The sequence below is a fragment of the Cherax quadricarinatus genome, chromosome 25 (genome assembly GCF_038502225.1).
Source record: "Cherax quadricarinatus isolate ZL_2023a chromosome 25, ASM3850222v1, whole genome shotgun sequence".
Classification (NCBI taxonomy): domain Eukaryota; kingdom Metazoa; phylum Arthropoda; class Malacostraca; order Decapoda; family Parastacidae; genus Cherax; species Cherax quadricarinatus.
Window position 1 is genome coordinate 4820079 of NC_091316.1, and position 26200 is coordinate 4846278.

Genomic DNA, 26200 nt, shown 5'->3' on the forward strand with positions numbered 1-26200 from the left:
ACGCAACACCGCCACCACGCAACACCGCCACCACGCAACACCGCCACCACGCAACACCGCCACCACGCAACACCGCCACCACGCAACACCGCCACCACGCAACACCGCCACCACACAACACCGCCACCACACAACACCGCCACCACACAACACCGCCACCACACAACACCGCCATCACACAACACCGCCATCACACAACACCGCCATCACACAACACCGCCATCACACAACACCGCCATCACACAACACCGCCATCACACAACACCGCCACCACACACCACCACACACCACCACCACACAACACAACCGCCACTACACAACACACAATACCGCCACCTCACATCTCCCACCACACAACATCCCCACCACACAACATCCCCACCACACAACATCCCCACCACACAACATCCCCACCACACAACACTCCCACCACACATCCCAATTACACACCACCACTACACACCACCACCACACATCCCCATCACACAATACCACCACACAACACTCCCACCACACAGCACACCCACACAGCACACACCACACAGCACACACCACCACACAGCACACACCACCACACAGCACACACCACCACACAACACACACCACCACACAACACACACCACCTCACAACACACACCACCTCACAACACCACCACACCACACCACACCACACAACACAAACCAAACACCACCACCACACAACACTACCACACACCACTCCCACACAACACCAGCACCACCACACTAGAGGGGAGAGGTTGAGGAAGGTAGGATGGGGGAGACAGGCTAGAGAGGGTAGGTTGGGGAATGTAAGTTGAGGAATGAAGCCTGGAGAGGAAGGTTGGTGAATGAATGTTGGGGAAGAAATACTAGGGGAGGAAGGCTTGGAAACGAAGTTTGGAGAATGAAGGCTTGGGGAAATGAAGGCTTAGGCTTAGAGGAATGAAGGCCTGGGGGAATGAAAGCTGCAACAAGCCTTCTATCATACAGCTGCACTGCCGATCAGGAATTTCGCTCTGATAGCAGCGGGAAGCACAGATCACCTCTGTCACACCGGACACTCAGATTTTAATCCTTAAATGAGATGGGGAAGGTGGGAGGAGGCTGACAGGGGGAGATGATGGGAAGATGGGGAAGAGGAGGAGTATGGCTAGGAGGGTAGGGGGAATGAGGCTCAACTAATGGGGGAAATGGGGTGAATCACTCATGGGTTTCGAAGCAAATGCTTTAAGTATGGGTTATACTGTAATTACTTTGTCCGTCGTATCGTCCACGTTTTCGTCCGTCGTTTCATCCACATGTTCGTCTCTTATTTTGTCCTTTCGTTTGTCCGTACGTTCATTCATTTCGTCCGTTCGTTCGTCCGTCATTTCGTCCGAATGTTCGTCCATTCGCTCAACGGTGAAAGCGCCCCTAGTGGGGCTGTTAAGTGTAACAAGGGATACCTGTCATTGTTAGGGTTGTTAGTGCAACAAGAGATACCTGTCCTTGTTAGGTTAATGTAACAAGGATACCTGTCTTTGTTAGGGCTGTTAGCGCAACAGGGGATACCTGTCCTTGTTAGGGTTGTTAGAACAACAAAGGATACCTGTCCTTGTTAGGTTAATGTAACAAAGATACCTGTCTTTGTTAGGGATGTTAGTGCAACAGGGGATACCTGTCCTTGCCTGACAGCTGAGATAATGTTGAGGCTGCGTGTTGTATCCCATATTTTTCTCCCAATTGTTTATCGTTCTTTTTAATATTGAATATTAAGTTTAAGGTGAACCAGGGAAGGAACTTGGCACTACTTTCCACGATGTACATACATAACAAGTGGTGTGTGTGTGTGTGTGTGTGTGTGTGTGCGCGTGTGTGTGACATTTGTCATGCCCTTCCTGGACATGTCCCATAGTTTCCCTAGATGAAGAAAAGTGGTAACAAGCGACTAAGTTCTGGCGTTTACTGGACAGGAGTATGTGAGTACGGGGAGCGCAGGGTCACCTCCTGGATGAACTGAGATGGCACTCGTGCACGCCCAGCGGCTGTGACTCGCCCAACAATAAGGGGAAATATTGAATATACTCTCTGTGGTTACCACTGAAGGAGTTAAATGGTATACAATACCGACACGATGGACAAAAAATAAACACAAATGCTATACTCGAGAGAGACGCGTCCTCTTAACGTATTTGCTTGGAATTCATCCTCTTGTCCGCAACATTGCAAGCTCCTGATGTGTTGATTGCGACACGAAAGGCCTAGAGCTGTCATTCAACTCCCCCATCCTCGGCTGTTTCGTAAAACAGACTTGCAGTCAGTTAAGTTCAGTCATAAGGTTGTTGCTTCTCGTGGAGACTGTAAATATATATGAAGATATCTGTTTACAAACAAAGGTGTATATTACAACCGAGTTTTACCCGAGGCCTGGTCACAGACCGGGTCGCGGGGGCGTAGACCCCCGAAACCTTTTCCAGGTATACTCCAGGTATGCCACGTTTGGGGAATACCGTAATATTTGCCTTCAAGAAAACCTGCTTCGGAAGCGGAGGCGAACACGTCCACTTGGGGATAGTGAAAGCTCCACTGGTGGAGACGGTGAGAGCTTCACTGGTGGGGATAAAGCTTTACTGGTGGAGATAGTGAACGCTTCACTGGAGAGAACAGTGAAAATTTCGCTGATGGAAACTGTGAAAGCTTCACATGGGGATACAGTGAAAACCTCACTGGTGGATACAGTCAAAGCCTCACTGGTGGATACAGTCAAAGCCTCACTGGTGGATACAGTTAAAGCCTCACTGGTGGATACAGTCAAAGCCTCACTGGTGGATACAGTTAAAGCCTCACTGATGGATACAGTCAAAGCCTCACTGGTGGATACAGTCAAAGCCTCACTGGTGGATACAGTCAAAGCCTCACTGGTGGATACAGTTAAAGCCTCACTGGTGGATACAGTCAAAGCCTCACTGGTGGATGCAGTCAAAGCCTCACTGGTGGATGCAGTCGAAGCCTCACTGGTGGATGCAGTCAAAGCCTCACTGGTGGATACAGTCAAAGCCTCACTGGTGGATACAGTCAAAGCCTCACTGGTGGATACAGTCAAAGCCTCACTGGTGGATACAGTCGAAGCCTCACTAGTGGATACAGTCGAAGCCTCACTGGTGGATTGGATGCAGTCAAAGCCTCACTGGTGGATACAGTCAAAGCCTCACTGGTGGATACAGTCAAAGCCTCACTGGTGGATACAGTCAAAGCCTCACTGGTGGATACAGTCGAAGCCTCACTAGTGGATACAGTCGAAGCCTCACTGGTGGATACAGTCAAAGCCTCACTTGTGGATACAGTCGAAGCCTCACTGGTGGATACAGTCAAAGCCTCACTGGTGGATACAGTCAAAGCCTCACTGGTGGATACAGTCAAAGCCTCACTAGTGGATACAGTCGAAGCCTCACTGGTGGATACAGTCGAAGCCTCACTGGTGGATACAGTCAAAGCCTCACTGGTGGATACAGTCAAAGCCTCACTGGTGGATACAGTCGAAGCCTCACTGGTGGATACAGTCAAAGCCTCACTGGTGGATACAGTCAAAGCCTCACTGGTGGATACAGTCAAAGCCTCACTGGTGGATACAGTCGAAGCCTCACTGGTGGATACAGTCAAAGCCTCACTGGTGGATGCAATAGAATCTTCACTGGTGGATACAGAGAATTCGTAGTATTGAAATTAGGAGGTGTGGAGTGACTAAAAGTATTAGAGAGCTGAAGAGGGACTATTGAAGTGGTTTGGCCATTTAGAGAGAATGGAGCAAAGTAGAATGACTTGGAGAGCGTATAAATCTGTTGGGGGAAGGAAGGCGGGGTAGTTGTCTCGGAAAAAGTAGGAGGGAGGGGGTAAAAGGTTTTGTGGGCGAGGGGCTTGGACTTCCAGCAAGTGTGTGTGAGCGTGTTAGATAGGAGTGAATAGAAACGAATGGTTTTTGGGATCTGACGAGCTGTTGGAGTGTAAGCAGGGTAATATTTTGTGAAGGGATTTAGGGAAACCGGTTAGCTGGACTTGAGTCCCGGAGGTGGGAAGTACAATGCCTGCACTTTAAAGGAAGGGTTTAGGATAATTGCAGTTTGGAGTGACATCTAAACTGTTGTATCTGAGCGCCTCTGCAAAGACAGTGATTATGTATGAGTGATGGTGAGTGTTGAATGATAAAAGTTTTTCCTTTCTTTTTGGATTTTTCATTCTTTTTGGCTCATCCTGCCTAGGTGGGAAATGGCCGGCGTGTTATATATATATATATATATATATATATATATATATATATATATATATATATATATATATATATATATATATATATGATGGGGTCCACCTCTGGTGTAAATTGTGGGACCCATAGCCTCGGAGAAGTGGATAAAAAGGCTTCAAGGAAGAATATTTTGATTTCTTCCTGAAGCCGTATGAATATTCCACTTCCCCTACCACCCCATCTTTTCATACTTTTTTTTTTTACCAATAGGAATATTTTATTATCTAATATGGTACACAAGATTTAAGAGATACATTGCTGATACAAAGATGGCTTATACAGTACATGAGGTGTGAGAGATACATGTCTAGTACATATTGTTACGTGTTTATCACTGATTATGATGCGAAAATCTCATCCAGCTCTTCAGAACTGGGGCGCGTGCCTAAGATACAGCAGGCATTACCCCCTCTGAATAGCCGCACTGAGTCGCTGCTACAGAAAACTAGCTGCCCTGGGATCCCTAGTTACCCTGATGAGTCTTTTGCGTAGCTCCTTAAGGAATTTAGATGCATTCTTTCCCCATGAACCAAGGGTCTCTGAGCCTATGGGAACAAACATATAATGATGGACAAGTTCTCCATATTTTCTTGACTTTTGGGACTCCCTGAAGCTGGCAGCTGCCCCTCCTTTCTCCCTGGTGTATTGGAGATAGGTATCAGCCAAGGTAGATGCACATGTGTAGTCCCACACCACCTGCTTACCGTTTGTCCAGGCTTGAAGGGTGATACCATCTAGACGCTTCTGGCTGCCATCAGATCTGCATAGTTCGGGTGGCTCCCTTATTGCTGGGCATCCGGGTGTTGGGAGGCTCCTCTTGATAATGTTAATAACTTCCTCATGTCTTGCAATCTTTCTCTCGGATTTAGGGCACACAAGACCGTGGTACTCGAATCGGTCTGCTGCTTCACTGCCACAAATACACCTGTGTTCGGCGAGAATAGGGGCGGCAAGTCGAAGGGCAACAGCAACGCGGATGGTTTGTGGGTCGAGGCGTGTGCCAAGACTAGACTTGGGAACAGCCAACAGAAAGTCCCCTGCATGAGGAGCTCTCACTGCCAGGAGACGGGCTCTATCCTTCCCTGACACACTCTGAAGCATTGTTGAGGCTATATTTTCCACTACTGGGCCATCCCAGTGCAACTGTTGTTGGGGGGAGCAGGTCTGGTTTCAGAGCCCGTTAGATTATCCCAGATCATGGCTCCATCAATGAACTTTTGGTCCTGAACTACAATCTTGTCCCTAAGAAGTTCAGGGAGAATCCCTGCTATAAGCCCTCTGGATGCAATACACGAGGACAGAAAAGCAGGTAGCGCAATCTATGATGACTTGCGGACACCAATGCCTCCTAGTCTGACTGGAAGTGTAGCTTGGTTCCACTGCCCGTCTTCTAGAGTAAGGTTAAGTACTTTCGTAAAACTCTGTCTCAGGATACTGTCATATTCGTGAACTATAGGGTTATCTTAAGAAATATGTCAACCTGGGTAGACTAAAGCATTTTGTGAGAATGTACAAGGCATCGTGTGTGTGTGTGTGTGTGTGTGTGTGTGTGTATATATATATTATATATATATATATATATATATATATATATATATATATATATATATATATATATATATATATATATATATATATATATATATATATATATATATATATATATATATATATATATATATATACCTGCTGCATAATGGATCAAACATTCTTATGGTTAACTATGTCTTCGAAGTCTGCTGCTACTGCTGGTGCCTTGTAACTCCTTCCTACGTGAGGCGTACCAAAGTTTGGAGGAAAATGGAAGCTCTACGACCACCAGTTTATAAATATATACAAGCCGTTAACCACGACCAAACTCATGTTGTTTACACTCGCCTCCACCAGTCAGTGTGTACAGGATTGTCGGCAGCGGAAATGGTGGTAAGCGGGGGGGTGAGCTTAGGTAGTAGTGGTGGTGGTGGTAATTGTGGTGGTAGTGGTTTTGTGTGTGTGTGTGTGTGTGTGTGTGTGTGTGTGTGTGTGTGTGTGTGTGTGTGTGTGTGTGTGTGTGTGTGTGTAAAATTACATTTTTAGTTTTTTTTAGCTTAAAATTCTAGGACCAGCTCCATGACTCCATATTAACTACCCATTCTTTGATAAATTCTTTCGTATTTTCGCTTCGAAATTATGAAAACACGAAAGAATCCATTAAAGAAGGGCAGCTAATATGTAATATTTCATATTCTGCTGTACAACTCTCTAGTCTGTCTTCTATGCCCTGATATTCTCACAGTGATTCATAAAGTCCCTATGTACTGTCTAACAATCCAGTCTGTGCTATTTCTCCGTTCTAATGCCGTCACGGTGAGTCCTAACGCCCCTATGTGCTATCTAGCAGGCTTGTTTATGCTATTTTTCAGCCCTGATGATCTCACTGTGATTTTTAACGTCCCTATGAGTTCGGTTTCCAGCTCTGTCAATGTCTGGCTTTCCTTCCTGGCAACATCCCTTCAGGGCAAAACGGAGGATTGTCTACAGCCAAGAAGACCAAGATACAAGCCGATGAAGCTCTTCCGAGAGCAAAACGTTGTCCCAGTATACGCCTGTTTCCCCAACAACTTTTCGGTTCTTCTAGGCATCGTGATAGTAGTAGATTGTAACAGTAGTATCGTCATAGTGTTTCTCTCTTCTAGTGCCATGTGTCCTAGCTGAAAGTGCATGTTATTTGTGGCTCACTGTTAGGAACAGGAAGTTAGCTCCAGTTCCTGGGATCAAGAACCTTGACCGCCAGTAGCGCCAGCAGCAGAGGGTGCCACCTGTAGAGTGAGCCACCAGTGATAAGTGTCACCAAAACAGTGCCACTGGTACACTGGGCCACAAGTATATAGTGCCACCAGGACTTAGTGCCTCTAATGTGGAGTGCTATTAGTACAGAGTGCCTTCAGTACAGTACCAACAGTACAGAGTGCCTTCAGTACAGTGCCAACAGTACAGAGTGCCACCAATTTACAAGTCTCAAGCTGAACTGGTTAGTTTACTACAAGTTAAGGAAGTAAAGCCCCATAGTTCAGGTGATAGTGGGTGGTGATGGTGATAATGGTAGGGGTGGGGCTACGGTGGAAGTGCAGCAATGGTACGGGGCAGAAGGCTACATGTTGTACCGCGCTGTAATAAATCTTATAGCTGCCTCAAATTATTTCCTTTGAAGCTTGTTTGAGAATGTTTGTACTGTTTTTGTCTGAGAGTTGTTTGTACCTCTGCTTCATTCCTTCCCCTCGTTGTTTGTACCTCTGCTTCATTCCTCCCCTCGTTGTTTGTGCCTCTGCTTCATTCCTCTCCTCGGTGTTTGTGTGTCTACTTCATTCTTTCCCCTCATTGTTTATCTACCTGGATCTACCTGTGCCTTTGCTTCACTTTTCCCCTCATTGTTTGTACCTCTGTTTCATTCCCCTCTAAAAAATTACTGATCTGTTTTGAACTATACTGAAGTTCGTTCATGGAGACGAAATGATATTTACAAACAAGAGTTATATCTGTTTATTATGTTCTCCGAGGCGGTATATAAAATTTTATATGTATTCGTGGATGTTCATTGATGTAATTAACGTGAGGGCGGGAGCGGTGGTGAGCCCTGTGTCACCCGTAGTCCTGACAGCCTGACTTTCTGAGTGTGAGACAGCAGCAGCAGCAGCAGCAGTGGCAGCAGCAGCAGCAGCGCCAAGTTCAGACGTCCAGACTTCGATGTGTCAGCTACCTGCCAGACCTCGCCAGGGAAAGCAACTCTTACTCGTCGCTGGGATCTTCGTCGACCCACTGGACTTCAGGGAAACAAAGTCCAATGACGATGTCCTGTGTGTCAGTTAAGACCAGACTTGTTTTCTAAGTTGGATTAGGTTGGTAAGATGTTTGTCTTGCGAGAGTTGCAGTATGTAGAAGTTGGCCCCGCCCCGCCCCGAGCGCTCATTGGTTCAGCGCCCCCGCGACCCGCCAACCAGAGGCCGCCCCACCACCGGACACTGATCAACCTTGCCGACTTTTGCCGTCAACTTATTTTCACGTTTTTGGCTATAAACAACAGTCTGTTTATTTGATAGTTAACGCTTGCGTTGTGCAGGACAGCAGAACACAGTTTCTACGATAATGTAGAGGAATGAGATAGTGAAGTGGTAGCGGGGAGGGTGTTTTAAATAAGTGTGGTGTGTGGAGGAGTGGGTGTGCGGGGCGGGCGGGGTCGCGGCCCCGTGGCCTGGTGGCCCGCCCCCTGCCCCGCGCCGCCCCTCCCCGCCCTCCGCCCGGCGGGCCGCCGCGGCGCCCGCCCAGTGTACACAGCACAGTGCTCCAAGGAGGGTGTGTGACGCGCGAAGCGACCCTTCACCGTGTTCCTGTCTTGCAGGCCGCCCCTCAGCCGCCCCGCCCCGCACCTCAGCTACACCTGGATGATACCACCGTGTGCCCCAGCCACCAGTGCCACAGTGGATGATAATGTGCTAGTGATGATGCCCAAGTGGCAGTGCCCAGGAGTGGAGTTGTAACTCGAGTTTTCTCCACCTCCTTCTGACGGTGGTGGTCGTCAATGTTCGTACCGGAACAGTGCCACGAGAAGATGGCTCTGGTAGTGCCCCCTGGGTCGACGTGGCGCGACCCGCCCGTGTCTCTGCCGCCCACTACGGGCGAGGATGTGACCCGGGAGCTGGGTGCCAGCGTCACCCCTCAGCCCGCCGCCCCACAGACGCCCACGCCCAACTCGACTGCGGGCAGCGCGCCCTCGTCGGCGCCCAGTCCTACGGGCGATGACAAGAACGCCCAGAACATGACGTGTGTCGTGTGCAGCGACAAGAGCTCTGGGAAGCACTATGGCCAATTCACCTGTGAAGGTACGCTACCACCCACGCGGCCCGCCCACGCCCACGGGCATGCCGCCTCCCCCCCTTCCCCCACGCGGGAGGTGGCCCGCCCCTGCCCAGGGGCCGCTGTGACCCCAGGTCGCGGTTCAACCTGGGGTCACAGCGGCCTACAGGGCAGCGTGCTAAATCTCCCACCATTGTTTGACCCTACTTAGCGATACATACACACATATATATATATATAAAGGCTTAGATAAGGCATGTCGCTGGTGGGGCCGGGACGTCATAGCTTGTAGACTCCCGCCCGCACGCCCACACGCCCACACTAATAACCCGCGCCCTCCTCCATCCCTCCCCAGGATGCAAGAGCTTCTTCAAGCGGTCAGTGAGACGGAATCTACAGTACTCGTGTAGAGGTAACCGTAACTGCCCCATCGACCAGCATCACCGCAACCAGTGCCAGTACTGCAGGCTCAAGAAATGCTTCAAGGTCGGCATGAGGAGAGAAGGTGAGTCTCACCATCACCTCACCCTCTCCTACACCTTCACCAGCCAGGGGTCTCACCATCACTTCCCCTCACGTTCACACGCGACCGCGTCACCATCACTTAAGCGTTCACACGCTTGACACCATCACTCCACACACGCGCGGCTAGACCTAGTCTTCCGCGAGTATATGACATGATGGCTTTTGTGAAATGACATGCGTGTTCTAGTGCTTACTTCACTGACTGGTATATATACAGTGGTGTGTATCTCCCAGTGTATATACACAGTGGTGTGTATCTCTCAGTGTATATACATAGTGGTGTGTATTTCCCAGTGTATATACAGTGGTGTGTATTTCCCAGTGTATATACACAGTGGTGTGTATTTCCCAGTGTATATACACGGTGTGTATTTCCCAGTGTATATACACAGTGGTGTGTATATACACAGTTATGTGCATCTCCCAGCATATATACACACAAACTTGACTTCGATCCTCATTTTAAGAATTAAAGTATCCTTGACTGGTGGTGCACAGGTGACTTGCAACCCCCAAGAAATGCTTTTAACCTATACCAGCAACCAACCAGCATAGCTAAAGCCTCGCATGCCCCTCGCACGAGTCCCCAGCGCTGTGTTACCAAATATACCGACAGTTCCACACAGTATGTGACACGTCTCTCTGCCTGTGCTCATGTGACTAGTGAGCTGTGTGTTCATGTGAAGAGTTGTGTAAATATGTTCGACGTCTTGAGATGGCAATTCGTGTGGTATATGCGAAATGAGAATTTTCCTCGTAGTCTAGTGAGAATGGTTATCCTGGGGTTATACAGGTGTTATCCAGTAGAATTCAACCCCTCACCGACTGTCATAACATGTGCAAAACATGAATTGAACGTACTGCACACGCACACCATGTGAGAAAATTATATCCGATTATATCCGAGGCTGTCTCGATCTCATGTGACCACTAGTGATGCTAATCTCATGTGAACACCAGCGATACTAATCTCATGTGATCAACGATGCAATTACAATTCCAGCGAAGCTGTGATAATCCCATGTGATCATAGATTATGCCAGCATTATCACAATCCCATCTGATAGTGCTGTCATAATCCAATACGATCAAAACTCATCGCAATCCAAGTCACGGAAAGAATAAAAAAAAAAAATCAACGCATCCCGGTTATCTAATTTTTTTAAACAACGATATCAACAATAGCAAGAACTGGCGTATCTCCGAGTAATAGCTGGGCGTTGAAGTAGCGTTGAAGGTATGCCCGGAAGGTTCGAACCTAACACGGCGTTGACCACTCTCACTGATCCAGTGGATTCTTTTCTCTCATCAGCCAGATACTCTCTTATTAGGGCATCTACAGTCCTTGTTGATATTTTGTGGAAAAAACTCGTCTATGGCCTGACAGCGCCCAGGCAGTGTTGCTGCATGGGAGAGTGGTAGTGTTGCTGCATGGGAGAGTGGTAGTGTTGCTGCATGGGAGAGTGGTAGTGTTGCTGCATGGGAGAGTGGTAGTGTTGCTGCATGGGTGAGTGGTAGTGTTGCTGCATGGGAGAGTGGTAGTGTTGCTGCATGGGAGAGTGGTAGTGTTGCTGCATGGGAGAGTGGTAGTGTTGCTGCATGGGAGAGTGGTAGTGTTGCTGCATGGGAGAGTAGTGTTGCTGCATGGGAGAGTGGTAGTGTTGCTGCATGGGAGAGTGGTAGTGTTGCTGCATGGGAGAGTGGTAGTGTTGCTGCATGGGAGAGTGGTAGTGTTGCTGCATGGGAGAGTGGTAGTGTTGCTGCATGGGAGAGTGGTAGTGTTGCTGCATGGGAGAGTGGTAGTGTTGCTGCATGGGAGAGTGGTAGTGTTGCTGCATGGGAGAGTGGTAGTGTTGCTGCATGGGAGAGTGGTAGTGTTGCTGCATGGGAGAGTGGTAGTGTTGCTGCATGGGAGAGTGGTAGTGTTGCTGCATGGGAGAGTGGTAGTGTTGCTGCATGGGAGAGTGGTAGTGTTGCTGCATGGGAGAGTGGTAGTGTTGCTGCATGGGAGAGTGGTAGTGTTGCTGCATGGGAGAGTGGCAGTGTTGCTGCATGGGAGAGTGGTAGTGTTGCTGCATGGGAGAGTGGTAGTGTTGCTGCATGGGAGAGTGGTAGTGTTGCTGCATGGGAGAGTGGTAGTGTTGCTGCATGGGAGAGTGGTAGTGTTGCTGCATGGGAGAGTGGTAGTGTTGCTGCATGGGAGAGTGGTAGTGTTGCTGCATGGGAGAGTGGTAGTGTTGCTGCATGGGAGAGTGGTAGTGTTGCTGCATGGGAGAGTGGTAGTGTTGCTGCATGGGAGAGTGGTAGTGTTGCTGCATGGGAGAGTGGTAGTGTTGCTGCATGGGAGAGTGGTAGTGTTGCTGCATGGGAGAGTGGTAGTGTTGCTGCATGGGAGAGTGGTAGTGTTGCTGCATGGGAGAGTGGTAGTGTTGCTGCATGGGAGAGTGGTAGTGTTGCTGCATGGGAGAGTGGTAGTGTTGCTGCATGGGAGAGTGGTAGTGTTGCTGCATGGGAGAGTGGCAGTGTTGCTGCATGGGAGAGTGGTAGTGTTGCTGCATGGGTGAGTGGTAGTGTTGCTGCATGGGAGAGTGGTAGTGTTGCTGCATGGGAGAGTGGTAGTGTTGCTGCATGGGAGAGTGGTAGTGTTGCTGCATGGGAGAGTGGTAGTGTTGCTGCATGGGAGAGTGGTAGTGTTGCTGCATGGGAGAGTGGTAGTGTTGCTGCATGGGAGAGTGGTAGTGTTGCTGCATGGGAGAGTGGCAGTGTTGCTGCATGGGAGAGTGGTAGTGTTGCTGCATGGGAGAGTGGTAGTGTTGCTGCATGGGAGAGTGGTAGTGTTGCTGCATGGGAGAGTGGCAGTGTTGCTGCATGGGAGAGTGGTAGTGTTGCTGCATGGGAGAGTGGTAGTGTTGCTGCATGGGAGAGTGGCAGTGTTGCAGTGTTGCTGCATGGGAGAGTGGTAGTGTTGCTGCATGGGAGAGTGGTAGTGTTGCTGCATGGGAGAGTGGTAGTGTTGCTGCATGGGAGAGTGGCAGTGTTGCTGCATGGGAGAGTGGTAGTGTTGCTGCATGGGAGAGTGGTAGTGTTGCTGCATGGGAGAGTGGTAGTGTTGCTGCATGGGAGAGTGGTAGTGTTGCTGCATGGGAGAGTGGTAGTGTTGCTGCATGGGTGAGTGGTAGTGTTGCTGCATGGGAGAGTGGTAGTGTTGCTGCATGGGAGAGTGGTAGTGTTGCTGCATGGGAGAGTGGTAGTGTTGCTGCATGGGAGAGTGGTAGTGTTGCTGCATGGCTGAGTGGTAGTGTTGCTGCATGGGAGAGTGGTAGTGTTGCTGCATGGGAGAGTGGTAGTGTTACTGCATGGGAGAGTGGTAGTGTTGCTGCATGGGTGAGTGGTAGTGTTGCTGCATGGGTGAGTGGTAGTGTTGCTGCATGGGTGAGTGGTAGTGTTGCTGCATGGGTGAGTGGTAGTGTTGCTGCATGGGTGAGTGGTAGTGTTGCTGCATGGGTGAGTGGTAGTGTTGCTGCATGGGAGAGTGGTAGTGTTGTTGCATGGGTGAGTGGTAGTGTTGCTGCATGGGAGAGTGGTAGTGTTGCTGCATGGGAGAGTGGTAGTGTTGCTGCATGGGTGAGTGGTAGTGTTGCTGCATGGGAGAGTGGTAGTGTTGCTGCATGGGTGAGTGGTAGTGTTGTTGCATGGGAGAGTGGTAGTGTTGCTGCATGGGTGAGTGGTAGTGTTGCTGCATGGGTGAGTGGTAGTGTTGCTGCATGGGAGAGTGGTAGTGTTGCTGCATGGGAGAGTGGTAGTGTTGCTGCATGGGAGAGTGGTAGTGTTGCTGCATGGGAGAGTGGTAGTGTTGCTGCATGGGTGAGTGGTAGTGTTGCTGCATGGGTGAGTGGTAGTGTTACTGCATGGGAGAGTGGTAGTGTTGCTGCATGGGTGAGTGGTAGTGTTGCTGCATGGGTGAGTGGTAGTGTTACTGCATGGGAGAGTGGTAGTGTTACTGCATGGGAGAGTGGTAGTGTTACTGCATGGGAGAGTGGTAGTGTTACTGCATGGGAGAGTGGTAGTGTTGCTGCGTGGGAGAGTGGTAGTGTTGCTGCATGGGTGAGTGGTAGTGTTGCTGCATAGGAGTGGCAGTGTTGCAGTATGAAAGAGTGACAGTGTTGCTGCATGGGAGAGTGTCAGCGTTGCAGTACGGGGCAGTCTCAGTATTTCAGCATGGGAGAGTCAGTGTTGTAGCATGAAAGAGTGATAGTGTTGCAGCATGGGAGGGTGTCAGTGTTGCAGCATGGGACAGTGTTACTGTTGCAGCACGGGATTGTCAGTGTTGCAGCATGGGACAGTGTTAGCGTTGCTCGTGTGCCAGTTGTGTGTGTGTGTGTGTGTGTGTGTGTGTGTGTACTACAAGTGTCTGTCACACATGTGTACCACACGTGTATACACCTCATGCATGTTAATGCACTGAAGTGAAGCGTGTTTAGCTGTGGATACGTGACTCCACACTGGTGTGGATACGTGAATCCACACTGGTGTGGATAAGTGGATCCACACTGGTGTGGATACGTGGATCCACACTGGTGTGGATAAGTGGATCCACACTGGTGTGGATACGTGGATCCACACTGGTGTGGATAAGTGGATCCCTACTGGTGTGGATACGTGGATCCACACTGGTGTGGATACGTGAATCCACACTGGTGTGGATAAGTGGATCCACACTGGTGTGGATACGTGGATCCACACTGGTGTGGATACGTGGATCCACACTGGTGTGGATACTGTTAAGACCGAGACAGGTATCTGAGTCATCATTTAAAAACCAAACAGTTCCTGGGTGAGTTGTGGCTACGTCAAGTAGAAAGATGGAAGACAAATTCTTAAAAGCATTTCTAAGTGGATATTCCGACGAACTTCACTGGCGACTGCTTGTGTCTGTGTTGTGTGTGAAGAATCTCATATTGAGAATAAACAGGGGCACAGTGCCGTGACTGGAGCAAAACACAAACAGTACATGTATGGCACATACTACCGACGGTGCTCTTCACCAACGCCAAGATTGAGGGACTAATTACCTCGTCTTTTATATACAGTTCTACTGTCTTCCCGTTATATGCTTGAATCTGTATTGACAGTCACTGGATGGTGAAACACCCAAATGTTGCACATATGAGAAACTTTATCATAACTTTGTCTTCTTTGTGTGGGTAATTTGTGTTATGTTAATGGCACACATAACACAAGAACTGACACACAAGGCAGGAAGGCTGTAGTAGGCCTACTGGCCTATTACGTGATTCCACCTTTCTTACCCTCTAACGTAAACAGTTCCAACCTGCCCTACGTCATCAATTGGTTCCAAGAGCCGTGACGTAAACAGATTGTCTTAAAAATAACGACAAACACCGTAGAACTAGCGTAAATAACTCCTGATAGAATATAACGATTTCCAAACCTTAAAGAACACTTAAAACACGTTTTAGCCATTTTTTTAAAGAATAATTAACAAAAAATATGACGTAATGACGTTGCTGAGTGACGTAAAGTCGGACGTAATGACGTTCGCTGAACGGAAATTTACTCTAGAAAAGTGGCGTAAAGGCTAATTTGACGTAGGCCGAAATAGCGTAAAGGGGGAAATGACTGTATTATTAATGTAGTTTATAGTACCAACAAGATGATTAATAAAATACATGTGCCACACCTGGGTATCTTTATCTACAATATTTATTCTAGCTCGAAAAAGCCACTGGTTGGCAAAGCAACCCATCAGTGAAGATACCCAGGTGTTGTGGATATCTCTTACTCCTCAAACACGTAGTAGAGCACGCCAGTATGTTGTTTGGATCAGCTTACGTGATGCGACTTCAGCAGTGTTGTTATTACCTACTAACAGAGGGTTGAGCGCAGGGAAAAACCAGTCAGTCTGGTGGAGCAGAGCGGATGCTGAGACGGGATGTGTGTAGCAGGAAGCTGCAGTTCCTCTTACTCTTGCTGTCATGGGTTATCCCCAAATAGCTACTAAGAAAAAAAAGTTCTCTCTCTGCTATAGAGCTTTTCATCTCTGTGTTAAATTCTCTTTGCAACGTTACGCACTGTGTGGAAAGTTTATTCAGGTACAGGAGCACATAAATATAGTTGCATCAATTATCATACATAGTAGTATATGCTTAGAATACCTAGGCTAACCCAAGAAAGACAAAGTGACTTATTTCCATTGGAGTCCTTGAGTGAGGGGGCGGTAAACAGGTCTGGCGCTCTAGGGAATGGGTGAGCAAGCCCAGGTCAGCTAGACTAGACCTCTGCAAATTACCCGCCTTGACAAATTGAGTCCGCCAGTGTACTCTGTGTTATGACGGATGAGGCCATTGTAGTACTCTGAAATAGGCAAAGAGAGAAGGTAGAGGGGGCCGCCACTACAGCTGCTCGTAAATCAACCACTTTGCATCCCCTCCACGTTACTACTCGACGATTCATTGAGGGGGAGAGGGAGGTGGGGAGGGAAGATGGTACGGGTAGAGGAGGTAATATTCCTCCATAAACGACTATCAATTAAAGCACCGCCTCGTTTAACAGATACATCGCAAGGTAGAGATAATTAACGGCAGGTGATGAGGGAGGAGCCAGGGAAGGCACGGAGTGTGCATGCTGCAAATATAAGGCAACACAGTAAACCGTAAAGATGGTTGCTACTACAGACCTCGGGCGCGCCACCACCAACTATGCAAATGTTATTGAAGGCGTTACGTATTTGTGAGACAAGTTCGCGCCTCTCGGCGACGGCGCGAGTCCACTCCAGGAGGTGGTTATCCACGGCGGGACGTGCCATTATGCAGTGGGTGAATGCGCGACACACGGGCGCTTGGTTAAGACACGTCTTCACATCAGTGGTAGATCGTACCGGAAAACATAACTAGTAGTTTATTGCACTTCACGGAGAAGACGCTGTTTCGTCTACGAGTGACTATCAATTCTCGAAAAATTGATAATGTCCCTGTTGGGCGAAACGTCTCGAATAAATGCCACAACCAGCATATTGAGTCTTACTAACAAAAGACAGTTTTTTAGAGAATATTTTTTTGAGGTGCCCAACGTTTCCTTCAATACATACGAGCGAAAAGTTTTTTACTTTTAATAAGAGCTCTTCCTATTACCACTGCACACTACCACAGCAAGTTATTAAGAGAGGTACACGAGGAAGTGCAGAATAAATCTAGTGAAAAGCGAAGAAATCACTTCTGTTGCTCATATCAACTTCCAGTCTTTGGTAATAATTAACCTACATTAGTTTCACGTCACTACTGGTTGGAATGGTAATACTTACCACAGACACATGTCCGTTGCATGGACGTACGTACGTGTGTGTGTGTGTGTGTGTGTGTGTGTGTGTGTGTGTGTGTGTGTGTGTGTGGAAGCGTCTTAGAGGTCATATATTCAATCTTAAAACTATACAGGCCATTGCGTTAACCACGAGTGGTTAACGCACGGACTTGTGAGCTGGAGGACTCCCTCGCCATGGGTTCAAAGCCCCACCCGTTCCGTGATTTGTTTGCTATCGTGTAATTACGATTTCGTGAGTCAATTACTGAGGTTATTGAGGTGTACTTAGCGGGGTATTAATAAATAATCAGAATTTATCTACGGGAGATAAGTAATCTCAGAATTTATCTACGGGAGATAATAAGTAATCTCCAGAATTTATCTACGGGAGATGTTAATAAAGTGTCTCAGAATTTATCTACGAGAGCTATAATTATTTAATAATTCAACTAAGAGGTATATGGAAGAGTACACGAGGGTCATGAAGGCTGCATCACACTTTTACACCTGTCAACAATACTTTAATCTACAAGTGATTCAAATTAACATTGTGTATATACACTGTGTATATACACTATATACACTGTGTATGTACACTGTGTATATACACTATATACATTGTGTATGTACACTGTGTATATACAGTATATACATTGTGTATGTACACTGTGTATATACATTGTGTATGTACACTGTGTATATACATTGTGTATGTACACTGTGTATATACATTGTGTATGTACACTGTGTATATACATTGTGTATGTACACTGTGTATATACATTGTGTATGTACACTGTGTATATACATTGTGTATGTACACTGTGTATATACATTGTGTATGTACACTGTGTATATACATTGTGTATGTACACTGTGTATATACATTGTGTATGTACACTGTGTATATACATTGTGTATGTACACTGTGTATATACATTGTGTATGTACACTGTGTATATACATTGTGTATGTACACTGTGTATATACATTGTGTATGTACACTGTGTATATACATTGTGTATGTACACTGTGTATATACATTGTGTATGTACACTGTGTATATACATTGTGTATGTACACTGTGTATATACATTGTGTATGTACACTGTGTATATACATTGTGTATGTACACTGTGTATATACATTGTGTATGTACACTGTGTATATACATTGTGTATGTACACTGTGTATATACATTGTGTATGTACACTGTGTATATACATTGTGTATGTACACTGTGTATATACATTGTGTATGTACACTGTGTATATACATTGTGTATGTACACTGTGTATATACATTGTGTATGTACACTGTGTATATACATTGTGTATGTACACTGTGTATATACATTGTGTATGTACACTGTGTATATACATTATGTACACTGTGTATATACATTGTGTATGTACACTGTGTATATGCATTGTGTATATACACTGTGTATATACATTGTGTATGTACACTGTGTATATACATTGTGTATGTACACTGTATATACATTGTGTATGTACACTGTGTATATGCATTGTGTATATACACTGTGTATATGCATTGTGTATATACACTGTATATGCATTGTGTATATACACTGTATATACACACTGTATATACAGTGTACATGCATTGTGTAGATACACTGAGAGAGATACTTCAGTGTATATATGGCGTGTTTAACAAAACATTTTCAACTCCTCGGTGTTTATATTAAACATTATCTTCAGTGTTTTTATAAACATTGTTTATAATAAATTGTCTTCGGTGTTGATATTAAACACTGTCTTTAGTGTTTATTTACATCGTTTCCGGTGTTCTTGGTGCATCATTCGCATAATCGCGTTCACAACACAAGTTGCAAGACTGACACTTGTGTTGCGCAGCAAATTGTGTGTTAGTTAACCCAGATTAACTCTGCAATAAACATATGCGGACGGGAGAGTAATATTGGAAGGGACGGGGGAGTGATATTGGAACGGACGGGGGAGTAATATTGGAACGGACGGGGGAGTAATATTGGAACGGATGGGGAGTAATATTGGAAGGGACGGGGGAGTGATATTGGAACGGATGGGGAGTAATATTGGAACGGACGGGGGAGTAATATTGGAACGGACGGGGGAGTAATATTGGAACGGATGGGGAGTAATATTGAAACGGACGGGGGAGTGATATTGCAACGGACGGGGAAGTGATATTGCAACGGACGGGGGAGTAAAATTGGAAGGGACGGGATATTGGAACGGATGGGGAGTAATATTGACGGGGGAGTAATATTGGAAACGGGGGAGTAAAATTGGAAGGGACGGGGGAGTGATATTGGAAGTGATATTGGAACGGACGGGGGAGTAATATTGGAACGGACGGGGGAGTGATATTGCAACGGACGGGGGAGTGATATTGCAACGGACAGGGGAGTGATATTGCAACGGACGGGGGAGTGATATTGCAACGGACGGGGGAGTAAAATTGGAAGGGACGGGGGAGTAATATTGGAACGGATGGGGAGTAATATTGGAAGGGACGGGGGAGTAATATTGGAACGGATGAGGAGTAATATTGGAACGGACGGGGGAGTAATATTGCAACGGACGGGGGAGTGATATTGCAACGGACGGGGGAGTGATATTGCAACGGACGGGGGAGTGATATTGCAACGGACGGGGGAGTGATATTGCAACGGACGGGGGAGTGATATTGCAACGGACGGGGGAGTGATATTGCAACGGACGGGGGAGTGATATTGCAACGGACGGGGGAGTAATATTGCAACGGACGTGGAAGTAATATTGCAACGGACGATTGAGTAATATTACAGCGGACGGGAGAGTGATATTACTACGGACGGAGAGTAATATTGCAACGGACGGGGAAGTAATATTGCAACGGACGGGAGAGTAATATTGCAACGGACGGGAGAGCAATCTTACAACGGACGGGGAAGTAATATTGCAACGGACTTGTAATATTACAGCAGACTGGGGAATAATATTACAGCGGACGTGTAAATTACAGCTGACGGAGGAGTAATATTACAGTGGGCGGAGGTGTAATATTATTACAACGGACGTTGGAGTAATATTGCAGAGGATGGTGAATAATATTGCAACTGACGGGGAAGTAATACTGCAACGGACGGGAGAGTAATATTGCGACGGACGTCGGAGTAATATCGCAATGGACGGGGGAGTAATAATACAACGGACGGAGTAGTATTACAACGGACGGGGTAATATTACAACAGACGCGGTAGTATTACAAAGGATGCGGTAATATTACAGCAGACTGGGAGTATTACAACGGACGGGAAAACGGCATTTCAACAGATCTGTAAGTAATATTACAACGGATTGGGGAGTAATATTACAACAGGCGTGTGAATAATACAACGGGTGAGTAATATTACAACGTGCGGAGGGAATATTACATCGGGCGAGTGAGTAATATTACAACGGGTGGGTGAGTAATATTTCTACAAGGGGGTGGGGTGTAATACTCAGGCGGGAGCTATGTACATCACGCTATAAATAGCAAGAGAGAGAGAATACTGGGAATACTTTAAGGATCATCATCCATTACACTGGGAGAATTTACCAAGTTTCAAGCCTATCGATTACACGAGGCTGCGTGTCACACGTACACGACCTTCCTCAGTTGTGCCTAAAATATTGATGAAAGTATATTCTCACGGTGTATATACACTGAGATATACACATATCTCGGTGTATATACACTGAGATATACACACATCTCGGTGTATATACACTGAGATGTACACACCTCTCGTTGTATATACATTGAGATATACACACCTCTCGTTGTATATACACTGAGATATACACACATCTCGGTGTATGTGCGCTGTGGGAGTCGTTGAATGCCTTCAGCAAATAAAAAATATAGGTAAAATAAGGCTGGAGACCATTTTAAAGAAAATGGGCAGCAATACTTAATTTCTCTTCATTTGTGTGTGTGAGAGAGAGAGAGAGAGAGAGAGAGAGAGAGAGAGAGAGAGAGAGAGAGAGAGAGAGAGAGAGAGAGAGAGAGAGAGAGAGAGGTAAATATTGGAATATTACTACCAAATACAAAGGAATAGGCAATTTAACAATTTACGCGGTAAATACATCAAAATATTCGCGGGAAAATCTGCCAAAACTGGCGGGAAAAGCTCAAGTTGGCGCGCGAAATTTTGACAATTACCGATAATAGTAATCATTACACTGACACTAACTGCACCCAGAACCAGGAGAATATACAAAGTTCTTCAACGCATCGACTCATACTTTACGGTATTACCTGTGGCGATACAACGAAGAAAAAAAAAATGTTAGTCATTATCACCAATTTCTTGTTGTTGTTGTTGGATTATAGGGTGATTGACCACTTGTACCGTATCGAACCATAATGAGAGAGACGTTAATAAAAGGTAAATAAAGTGTGTACAAATAATTATACTTGCATTACTAATGGTCAAGGGTGTTCGTTGAAGACTTCAAAACGACGGTAATTATAATGAGCGATAAAGAAGGGAGTAATGAAGATAATGACGGGGTAATAATTTCATTAACATCGGAGGGGAGGGGAAAGGGGTGTTTGCGTGTGTCAGTGTTTTCTTAAAAACTTTCCGAAACATTGTTATGGAGAAAGAATGGAAAGTTAATTACCATTCGTGTTTCAGTGTTCAAGACTCTCTCTCTCTCTCTGTCTCTCTCTCTCTCTCTCTCTCTCTCTCTCTCTCTCTCTCTCTCTCTCTCTCTCTCTCTCTCTCTCTTTCTCTCTTTCTCTCTTTCTTTCTCTCTTTCTTTCTCTCTTTCTTTCTCTCTTTCTTTCTCTCTTTCTTTCTTTCTCTCTCTCTCTCTCTCTTTTTCTCTCTCTCTCTCTCTCTCTCTCTCTCTCTCTCTATCTCTCTCTCTCTCTCTCTCTCCTCCCCTTCCTCCTTTCCCCCCTTTCCCTCGCACACCCGATTAATTTCCCCCCATTCCCAACCCATGTCACTTCCCCAAACATACCCCCCCCTCTTACTTTCTCATCCACTCACGTCTCTCTTACCTTCGCACGCTCCTTTCATTTTCCCACATAATCCATATTTCTTCCTTTCCCACATCACCTGCGTCTCAGTTTCCCACATCACCATTCCTTTATCACCATTAATATTGGCTGGTGTTATTATTGATATTGATAACGTTATTATTGGTGACAATTGCTGCTGTCATTAGTGGTGGTGTTAGTAATGATAATTGCTGTGTTAATAGAGGTGGTGATAGTGGTGATAACTGCTGTGTTCACAGCGGTGGTGTTGGTGTTAGTTTGGTCGTGGTTCACCTGTTTACCCGTTAATTGTTCCGAGAAACATCTTACCCTCACCCCAGTGTAGCACCAAATAGCTTCATGATCTAAGAACTAATTTCATTCTTCAAATTTGCTGCCTGCCTTTCCAGTATTTTCTAAAAGTAAATAATAATACAGGTTTCTATCTTGCATTCCAGGGAGGTAATATTTAAGTGGTCATATGTTTACCAAAGGTTAAGGTGTTTCCATTAATACAATTATGAGAATTCTCTGCACGGTCTTCATTTCCGCAGTGTTGCTTACCCTATTGTTATTGATACGCAGTGTTCCATTGGAGAGTATCATCATTGGCTTGGTATTTCTTGATTTGAAGGCTTATATTATTCAGGTAGCCGTTTTCGTAGCAGATGTAATGTTGTTGTGATACTGGAATCTAAAATCGTCCAGCATGGTTACATTCCTTTTCTATTCCATCAGGTAGTTTAACTGCGTTGGGTCTTGTGTTCCTGTTTTTTTTTTAGTTTATTTGTTACCCTGAGCTGAGTAGGTGAAAATTGTCTTCGTTGAGCATATCGTTTTCTGTAGTCCACTGTCTATTTTAGATTAACCAGGTTTGATTTTGGGTCTTCGAAGGATGCTTCCCGTATTCTAATATAGCCTGCAGAGGAATTCACGGTACTCTATTTGTATCATTGTCTCTATCAGATATAAGAATAGGAAAGAAAATTGAAGAGTATTATGCCTTGTGGAACGGATCTTTTCCATGTGGAAGACTGATTATGGCTAAGACACATGTGCAACAGTTGGGTATCTTGACTGATAAAATGTTTCGCTACACAGTAGGCGAAACGTTTCATCTTTATTTCATTACTACTGCTCCCTTTGTATTTGGCTGAAGAAACCTACTGTGCAGGCGAAACGTTTCAACAATAAAAATACCCAACTGTCGCACATGTCTTAATTTTCAACTGGTCGGTATTTTATGAAGATTGAGACACTTATGCAACATATGGGAATCTTTATTCAGGAAACGTTTCGCCACACAGTGGCTTCATCAGTCGGATACAAAGTAGAAAGGTGTAAGGAGAGGAGTAGTTTGAGGTAATCAGTCCCTCAGCCTGGAGTCGATGTGTTCAGTCCATCAATCTTGTAGAACGTACAGCATAGGGCCGTAGACGTGGCTTATATACTGTAGTGAGGTGAGGCGAAGCAGGAGGAGGTGAGGTCATAGTGGTACCATCCATTGATGAAGCCACTGTGTGGCGAAACGTTTCCTGAATAAAAATTCCCATATGTTGCATAAGTGTCTCAATCTTCAACTTGTCGGTTTTTCAAACCATTCATCACAACGGTATTTTATACCATTGTCGACGACTCTGATTATGTTTTGACTATACCTTTTTAGGGTCTGATTTGTTTTGAAGATATATTTACCTACTTCCCAGTTATTCCTTTTGCATGCATTATGCCATTATGTGTACGAAATGGTATATAATACCGACAAGATGAGAGTAAGACACATGTGCAACATCTGGGTATCTTTATTGTAGACGTTTCGCCATCCAGTGGCTTTATCAATACAAATTCTAGGACATAACTTGAAGACAGTAGAACTATGTACAGAAGATGAGGTAATCAGTCCCTCAAACTAGGAGTAGGTGCGAACAGCACCATAGTCGTGGAGATTCTGAAGCAGAAGAAAGAATCCTGGCGCTTATATAGTAACGTCAGGTGTAGCAGACGAGGGCATATTCACTGGTAGGCGGGATTCCCCAGTGGAAGTAGGTCCTTCCCAAAGAGATGGGTTAGTTGTAGAAGTAGTTGTCGTAGTCGTGAAGGTTACGTACATGTCCTCAGAATTAAGATTCCATGATGTTGCAGTGTCTGACAAGTTGTGTACGAAATGGTATATAATACCGACAAGATGAGAGTAAGACACATGTGCAACATCTGGGTATCTTTATTGTAGACGTTTCGCCATCCAGTGGCTTTATCAATACAAATTCTAGGGACATAACTTGAAGACAGTAGAACTATGTACAGAAGATGAGGTAATCAGTCCCTCAAACTAGGAGTAGGTGCGAACAGCACCATAGTCGTGGAGATTCTGAAGCAGAAGAAAGAATCCTGGCGCTTATATAGTAACATCAGGTGTAGCAGACGAGGGCATATTCACTGGTAGGCGGGATTCCCCAGTGGAAGTAGGTCCTTCCCAAAGAGATGGGTTAGTTGTAGAAGTAGTTGTCGTAGTCGTGAAGGTTACGTACATGTCCTCAGAATTAAGATTCCATGATGTTGCAGTGTCTGACAAGTTGTGTACGAAATGGTATATAATACCGACAAGATGAGAGTAAGACACATGTGCAACATCTGGGTATCTTTATTGTAGACGTTTCGCCATCCAGTGGCTTTATCAATACAAATTCTAGGACATAACTTGAAGACAGTAGAACTATGTACAGAAGATGAGGTAATCAGTCCCTCAAACTAGGAGTAGGTGCGAACAGCACCATAGTCGTGGAGATTCTGAAGCAGAAGAAAGAATCCTGGCGCTTATATAGTCTGCTACACCTGACGTTACTATATAAGCGCCAGGATTCTTTCTTCTGCTTCAGAATCTCCACGACTATGGTGCTGTTCGCACCTACTCCTAGTTTGAGGGACTGATTACCTCATCTTCTGTACATAGTTCTACTGTCTTCAAGTTATGTCCTAGAATTTGTATTGATAAAGCCACTGGATGGCGAAACGTCTACAATAAAGATACCCAGATGTTGCACATGTGTCTTACTCTCATTATGCCATTATGCCATGATCACACTTGCCGAAGGCTTTTGCAAAATCTGTGCACATTTTGCTTATCTTGCAGCGAGTCTAACATCATGTCGTAATGATCCAGCAGATTCGAGAGGTAAGAGCGACCTGCTCTAGTTCTGTGTTCTCCTGGGTTCGGTATTTATTGTGGTTTTGTATGTTTAATAATCTTCAGAGTACTTAAAAAAAATGTTGGTTATGATTGATATCAAATCTATTGGTCCATATTTTTTTTTGATTCCTCTTCTGCCATCTTTGTAGAGTGGAGCTACGCCAGTGGTCTTTAGATTTTGTGGGATTAAATCCGACTCTAAAATGTCTCGGTAGAAAATTTAAATCCTGCACTAATTTTCTTTTTAATGCATTTCCAGGTTCCTGGGCCTAGGGTAAAGTGCATGGGAATGTTATCAGTGGCTTCTTAAGTTATGTGGTGGTTGAACTGGAAGTTTTATTAGAGGTTGGTGTCAAATTTATGAAAAACGAGTGAGCGGTCAGTCTTGAGTGTGTTTGATGGCTCACTGTTAGTGTGATGAGGCGTTGCTGTAGGTATTGGTGAGGATGGTGGTGTTGTAAGTAGGGGTGGTTCTATTAGTGGTATTAGTTATGTAGGTGGTGATAGTGGTAGGGATGAACTTAGTGGTGAGTATCGGAACGGTAATGAATGGAGTAGTAGTAGTAGTAATGTTTGTGGTGATGGAATTAATGGCACTGTACAACTTATAGGGAAGTGAAAGCATGTTGCTTCTCGAGGTTTTCCTGGCTAAGAAGCGAGTACGTGTCTATGTGGCCACTCATCCCTTTACTGACCAGATCTAAAGGGTGCTTCATCTGACTGACCCAACGATGTGTACAGCGTCCACAGAGCCAGGCACCTCAGACTTTTCTGGTGGGGGATGACGGTGAGTTTTGCGGAAGGATTTCAGTCGTGTTCGAGGACTGGAGAGATGGAAATGGGAAGGGCGAGAAGCTCTGGCATCGCCCAACCTACTTTCATGTTGATTTTCAAGTTCTTGCTGCTCACAACCTGAAGAGAGAGAGAGAGAAAGAGACCCTCTTGCAGTCTTGTTATTAATGTTTATGTAATACACAACAGTTGGCTGTGATAAGTTATTTGCAGTCAAATTTGCCATAACAATATTGTCAAGT

At 45.7% G+C, this 26200-nt stretch overlaps 1 protein-coding gene across 3 annotated transcripts in view; it reads left to right on the forward strand.

Annotated features, from left to right (window-relative positions):
- The first annotated feature begins 8585 nt into the window (after positions 1-8585).
- Positions 8586-26200, forward strand: part of svp (COUP transcription factor 2) — a 385031-nt gene continuing 367416 nt past the window's right edge. For all 3 annotated transcript variants that reach the window (XR_011392399.1, XM_070088577.1, XM_053778538.2), the window contains exons 1-2: positions 8586-9135; positions 9465-9614. Coding sequence is in view for 2 of the 3 variants with exons in the window: in XM_070088577.1 (XP_069944678.1) it covers positions 8835-9135; positions 9465-9614 (451 nt within the window). In the remaining variant the exon portion in view is untranslated. The remainder of the gene's footprint in view (positions 9136-9464; positions 9615-26200) is intronic.